This window comes from Sycon ciliatum, chromosome 4 (assembly GCF_964019385.1).
Source record: "Sycon ciliatum chromosome 4, ocSycCili1.1, whole genome shotgun sequence".
In the NCBI taxonomy this organism is placed as follows: domain Eukaryota; kingdom Metazoa; phylum Porifera; class Calcarea; order Leucosolenida; family Sycettidae; genus Sycon; species Sycon ciliatum.
This window is the reverse complement of record NC_088646.1, coordinates 5,266,581-5,281,246: the sequence shown is the minus strand read 5'-3', so window position 1 is coordinate 5,281,246 and position 14,666 is coordinate 5,266,581. Positions and strand designations below refer to the sequence as shown.

Sequence of the window (14,666 nt, the reverse complement as noted above, 5' to 3'; positions counted from 1 at the left end):
GCTTCTCCATACCAGGAGGTGCAGAGCAACTCCTCTCGACATCCATCCGCTTCTTCGTCTTCTTTAAAGCACTCCTTGGCGCAATCCTTGGATATGCCGATTGGTGATCAGCTGACAGAGTGTGCTTCTCCATACCAGGAGGTGCAGAGCAACTCCTCTCGACATCCATCCGCTTCTTCGGCTTCTTCAAAGCACTCCTTGGCGCAGAGTCTGAGCTAGCCATCGGTTGCGCTTGAACATGTTTGGAGATCGACGAGAATGCCGGCATGCCACATAGGAATTGTCTCGAAGGTGCAGCATGACATGACAACCTGTCCCAGCATTCCGCTTGCTCCTGAACAGGCTTGGCCCTGATGGGGGAGAGTGGTGAAGCACTCCTTGGCGCATAGTCGTAGCTAGCCATCGGTTGCGCTTGATCCTGTTCGGCCGCACTGCTTCTGTTCATTGCATCTAACGCTTTAGGCGAACTTGGAATACATAATACTGCCCGGGACTTTGGTGCCGAGTCTGCCCGCATACCACCTCGTGATCGCCCCGAAGGTGCAGCATGACGTGCAGCATGAAGTGACCTCCTGGCCGAGTATTGCGCTTGCTCCTGAACAGGCATGGCCTTGATGGGGGAGAGTGGCACCCTGACAGTAGTCATCACACCTTCCTTCATCTCCTCACGTTCCTCAATAGCAAGAAATGATGTTTGCGATGACACAACCTCGTACCTTAAAGCCAGGGCTAAGATGGATTCTTTGTTGCTCTGCCCGTCTAATCCGTTCGACTTGTTGTCCATGGCGTCACATCCACGGTGAACGTGACCGCTTTCTTGCTCATCTTGCCTTTCAATGTGACTTGACCTTGGTGTTGACTGTCCTTGGAAAGAAGTGCAAACACAATGTATGGTGTGTTGTTGAAGATTGGTGCAAGATCCTTCTTGGCTGGAGACTGCTCTTTCACCTGAAGTATTCCCCAGTCTATGTCCAGCTCTTCCAGTGTTGGCTCCATGGACTTTGACAGCTGACTGATCACTTTCTCATCGATGGGCTCTCCGTTGCGAATGAAGCAGGCTTCTCCTCGACCAGCACGAGCCACACCACGAACAAGGTCAGTAGCAGCTCCATCGCCGACACCAAATGTGAATACCCGTGTACTCTGAGCATGGTCCTTGACAGTACGAATAATCTCGGCAGTGTTGACCACAGAACCATCCGTTAGTAAGAACAGCTTGCGATGTCGATGTTCATCTTTACCTGCAACCCAGGCCCTCATTTTGGACAATAACCCATGACTGGGCTTGGAGCTTGTTCTTGTCAGGATGTCCCTTAATGGAGTGAGAATTTCCGTACCTCCCATGTTGCTGTCCAGTTTTGAGACGTAGGTGGCTGCGTCTGCTAGACTCTTGGAGTCGTACACGCGACTTTCTTCAAACAGTTTCTCATAGCGACTCCCGAAGCCAACGATATTGAATGCACAGCCTTCGGGCAAACTTCTCAGGAAAAGCTGAAGAGCATCTCGACATTGCCTGATAGGAGTTGACACTCCTCCTCCACACCCCATCGATCCACTGCGATCCACCAAGAATACAAACTCCAGGTCCTCAGCTTGCTCGCTCATGGAATCCTCAAACTCTGGCATGAATGTCAGCATTAGCGCGGCGCTGCCTTGGTCAACATCAGCCTGACTGGACAAGACTACAGCAGGCTTGTGCAAGTCAGAATGCTCCACTCGGATAATCACGTCACCATCCATGGCCACTTTCTCCACTCCCAACTTGGCAGTGCAGTGATGCAGATCCTCAGCATCATTCCTAACATTCAGTGGATGTGTGGACGAGGACACACTCACTATCTTACTTGGCATGTGCATGTCTACATGCAAACTCAAACCATAGTCTACATCACTACGCCGGTATGTTGGCTGACATTCCGTTTGCAAAGTCTCCCAAGCTGATGCTGGCATGTACCGTTCTTTGATAGTTGTGGCAATACGGAGCACAACTGCATTCTCCTCGATACTGCACAAGCTGCTATACACGATGCAGATCTCAGCTTCGTTGCCAGCCTCCAGGTTTCCCAACTGGACCTTCAACGCACCAGATCCAGCAGCTTCTAAGAGAGCAGCTCCATGGCCCTCCGCCAACGCCGCATCATAAGCTTGGCGTGCCTCTTTGCGCTCCTCAATCACTCCACGAACGGTACGCTGGCCAAGATGTGCGGTAAATCCGTTGACAGCAGCCTCATCGTCCACGGGGAAAACATAGATCGCTTGGATGGGATTGGCAGATGTATTCTTATATCGCTGTTTGATAGTAACTTCGACTAGATTGTTGAGCAGCAAACACTCGCATTGCACACCGATCAGAGGGATATCAGCAGGGATCTTGTCCGGAACAAGAGCATTCAGGAGACCCCAGCACGTCGGAGGATGCATATCGCTTCAGAAATGTTGGGCCAGTCGCAATCACGATAGCTACTTTCTTCGCTGGTGTTGTGAGTATAATCTACCAGCTTTGCGTAACCGAGTCACAGTCTTAGACCAAATGATCACATCGTAGACTCACGGCTTCTGAGCAACGCGAGCCCGCCGTCATCTACTACTAGTACTAGTACTACTAGTAGCAAGAGTACAATAACCAGTGTTATGTACTCTTGCTAGTAGTAGTAGACTACTACTAAAAGTATGTTGTTCCTGTTCACCGTCCTTCCCGTAGTGCCCCTCGTGTGATTCGGACGACCGTAGCTAGGTCCAGAACTTGCTAGCTGCTGTATGGACCACTTCACTGCCAAGTACCTTGGAATGATGCACTTATTTCTCATTTTGACGGGAAGCAAGCTGGGATAGTGGTGTGCAGCATACTTAGGCGACGGAAAAGGAGCGGGAGGGGGTACTTTCAACACCTTGTCAGATCGGTCACCATAAATTATGCCGGGCATAAAGGCATAATACAGCCACCACCACCACCACCACCACCACCACCACCACCACCACCACCACCACCACCACCACCACCACCACCACCACCACCACCACCACCACCACCACCACCACCACCACCACCACCACCACCACCACCACCACCACCACCACCACCACCACCACCACCACCACCACCACCACCACCACCACCACCACCACCACCACCACCACCACCACCACCACCACCACCACCACCACCACCACCACCACCACCACCACCACCACCACCACCACCACCACCACCACCACCACCACCACCACCACCACCACCACCACCACCACCACCACCACCACCACCACCACCACCACCACCACCACCACCACCACCACCACCACCACCACCACCACCACCACCACCACCACCACCACCACCACCACCACCACCACCACCACCACCACCACCACCACCACCACCACCACCACCACCACCACCACCACCACCACCACCACCACCACCACCACCACCACCACCACCACCACCACCACCACCACCACCACCACCACCACCACCACCACCACCACCACCACCACCACCACCACCACCACCACCACCACCACCACCACCACCACCACCACCACCACCACCACCACCACCACCACCACCACCACCACCACCACCACCACCACCACCACCACCACCACCACCACCACCACCACCACCACCACCACCACCACCACCACCACCACCACCACCACCACCACCACCACCACCACCACCACCACCACCACCACCACCACCACCACCACCACCACCACCACCACCACCACCACCACCACCACCACCACCACCACCACCACCACCACCACCACCACCACCACCACCACCACCACCACCACCACCACCACCACCACCACCACCACCACCACCACCACCACCACCACCACCACCACCACCACCACCACCACCACCACCACCACCACCACCACCACCACCACCACCACCACCACCACCACCACCACCACCACCACCACCACCACCACCACCACCACCACCACCACCACCACCACCACCACCACCACCACCACCACCACCACCACCACCACCACCACCACCACCACCACCACCACCACCACCACCACCACCACCACCACCACCACCACCACCACCACCACCACCACCACCACCACCACCACCACCACCACCACCACCACCACCACCACCACCACCACCACCACCACCACCACCACCACCACCACCACCACCACCACCACCACCACCACCACCACCACCACCACCACCACCACCACCACCACCACCACCACCACCACCACCACCACCACCACCACCACCACCACCACCACCACCACCACCACCACCACCACCACCACCACCACCACCACCACCACCACCACCACCACCACCACCACCACCACCACCACCACCACCACCACCACCACCACCACCACCACCACCACCACCACCACCACCACCACCACCACCACCACCACCACCACCACCACCACCACCACCACCACCACCACCACCACCACCACCACCACCACCACCACCACCACCACCACCACCACCACCACCACCACCACCACCACCACCACCACCACCACCACCACCACCACCACCACCACCACCACCACCACCACCACCACCACCACCACCACCACCACCACCACCACCACCACCACCACCACCACCACCACCACCACCACCACCACCACCACCACCACCACCACCACCACCACCACCACCACCACCACCACCACCACCACCACCACCACCACCACCACCACCACCACCACCACCACCACCACCACCACCACCACCACCACCACCACCACCACCACCACCACCACCACCACCACCACCACCACCACCACCACCACCACCACCACCACCACCACCACCACCACCACCACCACCACCACCACCACCACCACCACCACCACCACCACCACCACCACCACCACCACCACCACCACCACCACCACCACCACCACCACCACCACCACCACCACCACCACCACCACCACCACCACCACCACCACCACCACCACCACCACCACCACCACCACCACCACCACCACCACCACCACCACCACCACCACCACCACCACCACCACCACCACCACCACCACCACCACCACCACCACCACCACCACCACCACCACCACCACCACCACCACCACCACCACCACCACCACCACCACCACCACCACCACCACCACCACCACCACCACCACCACCACCACCACCACCACCACCACCACCACCACCACCACCACCACCACCACCACCACCACCACCACCACCACCACCACCACCACCACCACCACCACCACCACCACCACCACCACCACCACCACCACCACCACCACCACCACCACCACCACCACCACCACCACCACCACCACCACCACCACCACCACCACCACCACCACCACCACCACCACCACCACCACCACCACCACCACCACCACCACCACCACCACCACCACCACCACCACCACCACCACCACCACCACCACCACCACCACCACCACCACCACCACCACCACCACCACCACCACCACCACCACCACCACCACCACCACCACCACCACCACCACCACCACCACCACCACCACCACCACCACCACCACCACCACCACCACCACCACCACCACCACCACCACCACCACCACCACCACCACCACCACCACCACCACCACCACCACCACCACCACCACCACCACCACCACCACCACCACCACCACCACCACCACCACCACCACCACCACCACCACCACCACCACCACCACCACCACCACCACCACCACCACCACCACCACCACCACCACCACCACCACCCAGAGAGAAGAAGAAATCAAAATCTGATGTGAGCAACTACAGACCTATCTCACTCCTCCCCATCTTGTCCAAGGTGATGGAGGCTATCGTCAACCGTACGTGCCCTCAGGAAATTCCTTGAGTCAAACAATATCCTCTCCCAGAGCCAGTATGGGTTCCGCAGCAGACTTGGCACCCAGGATATCCTCACCCTATTGAATTCGCAGTGGGGCAGGGTGGCCGCAAGCGGTGGGGCAGTAAGGCCGAGGTCACACATGAAAAGCTTGCACCGCTTTTGCGGAGGCGGAAAGCGGAACTACCGCAGCCGCTTTGGCGAACCACACGATGCAGCGGTCACACATACATGTAGACTACTGTGCTCCTCAACGCTCCGCTTTGGCGGAGAGAATGCAAATGCAGCACGTCCTATGAAATTTTAGATGTTCTTGTCCGAGTTGAAGCGACCTTCGCTTGTACAAGTAGAGCTATCGTTGATCGCTGACAGGCTAGGCTGCTGAATGTCTCCTGTCAAGTACACTCGTGGATTTGGGGCGCATTCACTGCGGCCCGGTACAGGTGTATTTGAATATTACTAGTTTGGTTTACATCAATATCAAATTCAAATAGTTGTATAGCAGGGTGTCGTTGCCTCCTTCTCGTCCGAGTTGAAGCGACCTTCGCTTGTACAAGTGGAGCTATCGTGGATCGCTGACAGGCTGCTGAATGTCTCCTGTCAAGTACACTCGTGGATTTGGGGCACATTCACTGCGGCCCAGCACGGGTGTATTTGAATATTAGTTTAGTTTACATCAATATCAAATTCAAATTGTTTTATAGCAGGGTGTCGTTGCCTCCTCCATGATCCATCATCGACCCAGCGACTGCGTGGATGCCTGCAGTTGCAGTGAGGGTGTGGCAGAGTACTCTACTACTCCCTGGTTGCAGTCCTAGTGTTGCATACTCTGGTGGACGTATTGCTTGGAGAGAGAAAGAGAGAAGGAGAGAGTTCGAGATCGTCCGCGATCGGGGCCAATGAGTTAGAGAGAAAGAGAGAGTTCGAGATCGTCCGCGATCGGGGCCAATGAGTTGGGAGACGGATTCCCTCACCAATTATCCACTCATAACGATGCAGTATTGTTTGCGAGATCTCCAGAACGTACAGTTCATTGGCAAAGAAGAACAATATGAAAACTGAATACCAAACGGCAACCAAACAACACCAGAACTCAGTGCAGAAGTAGCACGCCAAACTCCAAAGCCATTACCATGCAGGTTCCGCCAAAGCGGATCCGCGAAAGCGGAGGGTCCGCTCGCATTTTTTTGGCGTAGCGAAATCCAAACTTTCCGCCAAAGCGTAACTTACGCCTCCGCCGTTGCTGAGGCAACGGCGGAAGCGTAAGTTACGCTTTGGCGGAACCGCCAAAAAAAGTGCATGTGTGACCGGGGCCTAAGGGTGATCGCAGTGGATGTGGCTGGTGCGTTTGACCGTGTCTCACACACCGGAGTGCTCCACAAGGCAGAGTGCTATGGCGTAGCTGGTCACCTGCTTGGCTGGCTCCGCGACTACCTTAGCAACCGGAACCTAACCGCAGCTGTTGGTGGGGAGCTATCTCAGCCCTACCCGGTGAGAGCTGGCGTCCCCCAGGGCAGCATCCTGGGACCGACACTGTTCATCCTGTACACAAATGACGCCAAGGACCATCTCCCTCCTGGAATGGACCTCGCAGCATATGCCGATGACACTACGCTCTTCAACTTCATCACCTCAAGAGTGTCCATACCTGGCAGCTCTGCTATCATGCAACAGGGTGTGGATGCACTGTCTCGCTGGGGCGTGGAGTGGAAAATCAAGTTTGAGCCCTCCAAGACCCAAGCCATGACAATCGCACATCATCGCCAGCCTTGGCAGCTCCCGGGAACCACTTTCGACGCTACGCCAGTCAGCGAAGCAGGCCTGCAGGCCGCCTGAAGCTCCTGGGGGTCACATTTGACTCCCAGCTGACATATGCGCAGCACATCCGCACGATCCGCTCCAGAGCACAGCAACGCCTAGGCTTCCTGCGGAAGGCCTCTGCTATCCTAGAGCCCCCTGGCCGACTCCGAGCCTACAATGGGTTTGTCCGCCCTGTGCTGGAGTTCTGTCCCCTGGTCTGGCTTGGTGCGCCACCCTCACACTTGGCCAAGCTAGACCAGATCCAGCGACGAGCCATCCACATCATCGGATCGGGCTCCTGGCTCCCTCGTCTATCTCTGCGGCGGACAGTGGCCTCGCTTGCATACTTGTACAAGCTATTCTGCCTGGATGCGGACAGCCCGCTAATAAGGGCCTTATCACACTGCGTTCAAAAGTCGCGTTTGCGTCTGCGTTTTCTTCGGTTTTTGACGGTCGCCTAGGAAATGCCATCACGTGACGTTATCGCGAGCGCGTTGGTTTCCAGACGCACAGCCGCAGACGCAGACGCAAACCAGGGGGGGAGGGGGGTAGTCAAAACCGAATCGCGTAAACGCAGATCGGACTTCCTTTATCGCAGCACTTCCTGCATTGTTTTTGAGTGTTTTCAAGTGATTCTCAAGTGTGCTTTTCAAATCTTCATTTCCATCTAGTTGCTGAGGCCGGCGAGGGTAGTTCTACTACATGACATTGTACTGATTGATTGATTTTGGATTCGCGAAGCATGGAGCTGATGCGAGCTCGTGGCTGAGGTTGCGCTGACTAGTTGGCGACGGCTAGCCTAGCTGGACGATGTACCTCAACAACGGAACTGCCACCCCAACACAGGCAACGCAACGGCTGCAGTCTTCTCATCGACTCCCATTCCCCCAGCACCACTGACAAAGGACATAGGAGCAGAAACAGAACACTTCTCGATCTCAGGAAAATAATTAATTCAACATCCACGGCCACCTGGAGATCGATTCCCCACATTTTTGTATTTTCCCGCGAGCACAGATTTTGACGCAAACGCTGATCACAAGTATAGTATATTATCACGTCTTGCGTTTTCCAGTCTCAAACGCAAACGCAGACGCAAACACGACTCAAACAAACGCAGTGTGATAACGGCCTAAAGAAGATCCTCCCGGCCCTGGTGCCCAACGTCGACCTCAGCCTCTCAGGACATGCAGCCCACACGCGTGTCTGCTCAGCCTACGCACCCACACCAGCTATCGACTAACCTGCCAGCACGCACCCGAAACAGCTGTCTTCTCGCATTTCCTGCCAGCGCTGTGCAGACATGGAACGCTCTGCCCCAAAGCATACTGCTGAGACCCCCACACCTGGAGGGCCTGCAAGCCTTTAAGTGCCGTGTCCACCGTCACCTCCAGCTGCACCACTGGAGCTGGGCGACTGAGAGCCTCTAGCAGACCTCTCACACCCACCTCAGCCGTAGTGCACACACCGCGTCTGAGACAGTGTCTTTTTTCGCTAGCTTATACTGTCCCTCGCTCTATGTTGCGGCACAGTAGCTCCCTTGTTCATGTAATAGCTGGCCCACTGTAACAATTATGACTTTGCCGATATAAAATAGCTGAGGCTGCAGTCACCTCACCAATCATCTCATAATTTCAATGTTCCTTTTATTTTACTTTAACAATTTCGCAACCTCTCTCTCTCTCTCTCTCTCTCTCTCTCTCTCTCTCGCTCTCCCTCCCCTACCCACTCTTGGTACGTCTAGGTGGCTATGAAGTCGAGACCCTAGGTCGGCGGAGCTCCCTAAACCTCACCACCACTGCCACGATTCAGGTTGTGCGTGCTTCCTCTAGCTGCATCTCATGTTTGGCATTTAAGTGGTCTTTGTAAAAAAATAAAAATAAAAATAAACCCACCACAACCAACACCACCACAACCACCAACACCACCACAACCACCAACACCACCACAACCACCACCACCACCACAACCACCAACACCACCACAACCACCACCACCACCACCACAACCACCACCATCACCACAACCACCACCAGGTCCACCACCATCACCACCACCAACACCACCACAACCACCACCACAACCACCATCACCACCACCACAACCACCAGGTCCACCACCATCACCACCACCAACACCACCACAACCACCAACACCACCACAACCACCACCACAACCACCACCACCACCACAACCACCACCACCACCACCACCACCAGGTCCACCACCATCACCACCACCAACACCACCACAACCACCACCACCACCACCATCACCACCACCACCACCACCACCACCACCGTTGCTCTCTGTGGCCAACCACACATACCTCCCACAACAGCAAGAGGTTACCTTCGAGTACTGAACTATAAATCCTTCCCACAGCTGTTTCGGTCATTGTAATTCGTAAAACCGGTACCGGTAGTAAATATAAGACTTAGTATAACATCCAATTGTACACGTATATTTAATCTAGGAGACCCCTTGATTTGGGCTTTTGCCTTTGGGGAATCCCTCAAATAATGATAATAATAACTTCGTGGGAGTCGCCGTGCATTCCGTGCACCTGGTCTGGCGGCGGATGTGGATGCCGTTTCTGTGGAGGCCCGCATTCCCGCCACTACGTGACGCTAAGTCCTCCTGGGGTTTGCCGCTCTCCGGTCCTCTTTCATCCCGTTCTCCCCTCTTTTTTGGGGATTCTTTGTACTTCGTCTTTCTTGTTTTTCTTGTTCCTTTGTTTTTTGTAGGACAGATTTTTGGTGTACTGATTTCGGTTGTTGTTGTGTCTGACTCTATTCCCAATATCTAATTCTGTGGTTGGTTTTCCAACTCATTGGGTTGTAGTTTCCATCATGAGTTTGATTCCATCGTGAGTTTTGATTCTATTTGCTATTTTTCGTTCCATTTTTGAGCTCATATTTTATTTTCCTGATTTCTTCTCCAGTGTATGTTGTATTGCATTTTAATACATTGTGTTAATTTTTGCCCGTAAAAGAGGCTTGCACATAACTTCGAAAAAAGTGTCAGTACCGCTGCAATCCACACACTCAAGCAAAGCCAATTTTGTAACCAAACGTTTCGTTCCCATCTCATCATGGGTAAGTAAAGGGAATAATGGAAAAATGTCAAATGCGGCAACTTTATAACAGCTAAAAATAGTACAAATCTAACCAAAGTGAAATGGTGCCAGAAACATGATACAAACATGTACATGTACTTGTATCCGAATCTATCACAAACGGCTTTGTATACACTAACTTTCCTGCCTGGAAGTAAACAGGGCACATAAAATAGGCAGATGGCAGCTGAATCTTTAAACCTACTGCATGAGATCACAGAGCAAAATAATCACACAAAAAAAGGGAAAGGGAAAAAGGGTAAAGGGCTCATCTGCCACAAAGCACACAGCAATTGCTGGCCAAAAACAGGGTATTATCACCGGTGCACAAACTTCCAATGAACCAGTTGCAAACTGGAAGAAACCATGCTTGATGTAAGCTAGATCAAAATTCATTTTTAATGAGCCAACTACACATAACACCTCTCTAACCCCCACAAATGAAGTAAAACACTGGGCCTTGAAAGTGAGGGGTGCCTCACACGACTCATACTCTATCGTAGCAGAAGTATGTCATATCTCACTAATGAATCGCTAGGATATCTCCGGCTATGGACCGGGGAGGGGATAGCGCAAAGTGTAGTTGGCAGAGCCTGAAAAAAGCCATTTATATGACTCCTCATCTAGAACAGTGACTTTGCAGTGGCAATCAGTTCAGCGACTGCGGGCGACGACTCTGATATTTGACCTGCCATCCATTTCTTCGCCTTCTTCTCCATGAGCGAAAATGCAGCTGCCTTGCTACTGCACTTCACGTGTAGATATGCCAGTGCAACAGCAGTGGCCCATACGTTAGAGGTGAGTTCAGCTGATGATGATGACGAAGACAGTGTACTGGGTTTTGCAGCCATGACATCACTCTTCGACAGTCCAACCGTGGCCAACAGCTTATCGTCAAGTAGCCAGTAGCCACTAACGTGTTGGAGTGATGCAATCGTTTGCAGTGGATCTGCCGATTGGTGATCAGCTGACAGAGTGGGCTTCTCCATAGCAGGAGCTGCAGAGCAACTCCTCCCAGTATCCATCCGCTTCTTCCTCTTTGTAGCACTCCTTGGCGCACTCATTGCCGCACTCATCCGCACATTCCTCGGCGCAGAGTGGTAGCTAGTGATCGGTTGCGCTTTCTCCTCTTCTGCCGCACTATATGTTTCCACTGCACCTAACGTTATAGACGCAGTTGGAGTACATAATGCCCGCCGCGGGGGCGTTGATACCGAGTGTGCCTGCATGCCACCTCGTGATCGTCCTGAAGGTGCTGCACGATGACGTGCAGCATGAAGTGACCTCCTGGCCGAGTATTGCGCTTGCTCCTGAACAGGCATGGCCTTGATGGGGGAGAGTGGTACCCTGACAGTAGTCATCACACCTTCCTTCATCTCCTCACGTTCCTCAATAGCAAGAAATGATGTTTGCGATGACACAACCTCGTACCTTAAAGCCAGGGCTAAGATAATGTCCTTGTTGCTCTGCCCGTCTTTCTCTTCCAAGTCTCGAATCACGCGCTTTGCTGCAAGGCTGTGAAGTATGCGGCAATCCGTTCGACTTGTTGTCCATGGCGTCACATCCACGGTGAACGTGACCGCTTTCTTGCTCATCTTGCCTTTCAATGTGACTTGACCTTGGTGTTGACTGTCCTTGGAAAGAAGTGCAAACACAATGTATGGTGTGTTGTTGAAGATTGGTGCAAGATCCTTCTTGGCTGGAGACTGCTCTTTCACCTGCAGTATTCCCCAGTCTATGTCCAGCTCTTCCAGTGTTGGCTCCATGGACTTTGACAGCTGACTGATAACTTTCTCATCGATGGGCTCTCCGTTGCGAATGAAGCAGGCTTCTCCTCGACCAGCACGAGCCACACCACGAACAAGGTCAGTAGCAGCTCCATCGCCGACACCAAATGTGAATACCCGTGTACTCTGAGCATGGTCCTTGACAGTATGAATAATCTCGGCAGTGTTACCCACAGAACCATCCGTTAGTAAGAACAGCTTGCGATGTTGATGTTCATCTTTACTTGCACCCCTCATTTTGGACAATAACCCATGACTGGGCGTGGAGCTTGTTCTTGTCAGGATGTCCCTTAATGGAGTGAGAATTTCCGTACCTCCCATGTTGCTGTCCAGTTTTGAGACGTAGGTGGCTGCGTCTGCTAGACTCTTGGAGTCGTACACGAGACTTTCTTCAAACAGTTTCTCATAGCGACTACCAAAGCCAACGATATTGAATGCACAGCCTTCGGGCAAACTTCTCAGGAAAAGCTGAAGAGCATCTCGACATTGCCTGATAGGAGTTGATGCTCCTCCTCCATACCCCATCGATCCACTGCGATCCACCAAGAAAACAAACTCCAGGTCCTCAGCTTGCTCGCTCATGGAATCCTCAAACTCTGGCATGAATGTCAGCATTAGCGCGGCGCTGCCTTGGTCAACATCAGCCTGACTGGACAAAACTACAGCAGGCTTGTGCAAGTCAGAATGCTCCACTCGGATAATCACGTCACCATCCATGGCCACTTTCTCCACTCCCAACTTGGCAGTGCAGTGATGCACATCCTCAGCATCATTCCTAACATTCAGTGGATGTGTGGACGAGGACACACTCACTATCTTACTTGGCATGTGCATGTCTACATGCAAACTCAAACCATAGTCTACACCACTACGCCGGTATGTTGGCTGACATTCCGTTTGCAAAGTCTCCCAAGCTGATGCCGGCATGTACCGTTCTTTGATAGTTGTGGGAATACGGAGCACAACTGCATTCTCCTCGATACTGCACAAGCTGCTATACACGATGCAGATCTCAGCTTCGTTGCCAGCCTCCAGGTTTCCCAACTGGACCTTCAACGCACCAGATCCAGCAGCTTCTAAGAGAGCAGCTCCATGACCCTCCGCCAACGCCGCATCATAAGCTTGGCGTGCCTCTTTGCGCTCCTCAATCACTCCACGAACGGTACGCTGGCCAAGATGTGCAGTAAATCCGTTGACAGCAGCCTCATCGTCCACGGGGAAAACATAGATCGCTTGGATGGGATTGGCAGATGTATTCTTATATCGCTGTTTGATAGTAACTTCGACTAGATTGTTGAGCAGCAAACACTCGCATTGCACACCGATCAGAGGGATATCAGCAGGGATCCTGTCCGGAACAAGGGCATTCAGGAGACCCCAGCATTTCGGAGGACGCATATCGCTTCAGAAATGTTGAGCCAGTCGCAATCACGAAAGCTGCTTTCTTCGCTGGTACATGGTGTTATCAGTTATTCTACTAGTAGCTGCTGTAGAGAGTAGTATTCTACTACTACTAGGTTTGCGTGACCGAGTCTTTTAGACCAGAAAATACTACAAATTTTGTAGACTCACATTCACAACTAACTAACTACTTTAGGGTTCACGGATTGGCATGCTAGCGTCGCCAGCTACATCATGCACGTGACAGGCGCGTGCATATACTGTCCCACACAATCGGTCAGTGCTCAAATCGATTTTTTCCATCAATATCACTCACTTTCAACTCTACGGGATTCATTACGGTTGGCTCAAACTGCCTGAATTTTTGAATCCACACGCACGAAAGACGTTCCAAGACTTCCACCGTTCGTATTTTTTCAAACGAGTTCCGGGTTTTCCAGTAACTTTGGCCAAAGTTCGGCTACAAAAACAGGGGGAGCCGTTGCGTTTCCGTAAAATACTGAACGGTAGAAGGATAGCCAAGGTCGAGAGCAAAACAACAAGCCATTATTTGTCAAAATCGAACAAGAAACGGCTCAGCGCATTTATTTTCCGTGCACGCGCGCGCGTACTTTGGCCGACAAGGTGTGGAGAATTTCTGAAGAAGAAGAATAACAAGAGCAGCAGCGCTCGGAACAG

The 14,666-nt window shown here is 53.5% G+C and overlaps 2 protein-coding genes across 2 annotated transcripts; both read right to left on the bottom strand.

Moving 5' to 3' along the window:
* Positions 1-759: 759 nt before the first annotated feature.
* On the bottom strand, positions 760-2,421 carry LOC135813379 (von Willebrand factor A domain-containing protein DDB_G0292028-like). Its single transcript, XM_065326478.1, has one exon. It carries the CDS (start codon positions 2,419-2,421, stop codon positions 760-762), a length of 1,662 nt encoding a protein of 553 aa, XP_065182550.1.
* Positions 2,422-11,270: 8,849 nt separating this feature from the next.
* LOC135814068 (von Willebrand factor A domain-containing protein 5A-like) lies at positions 11,271-14,063 on the bottom strand. Its single transcript, XM_065327127.1, has one exon. The coding sequence runs from the start codon at positions 13,983-13,985 to the stop codon at positions 11,424-11,426; it is 2,562 nt and encodes an 853-aa protein (XP_065183199.1). The 5' UTR covers positions 13,986-14,063; the 3' UTR covers positions 11,271-11,423.
* Between the last annotated feature and the right edge of the window lie 603 nt (positions 14,064-14,666).

What these genes read in the sequence shown, in the direction of transcription:
- LOC135813379 (XM_065326478.1), bottom strand. Translation starts at nt 2,421, where the DNA reads ATGCATCCTCCGACGTGCTGGGGTCTCCTGAATGCTCTTGTTCCGGAC.
- LOC135814068 (XM_065327127.1), bottom strand. Translation starts at nt 13,985, where the DNA reads ATGCGTCCTCCGAAATGCTGGGGTCTCCTGAATGCCCTTGTTCCGGAC.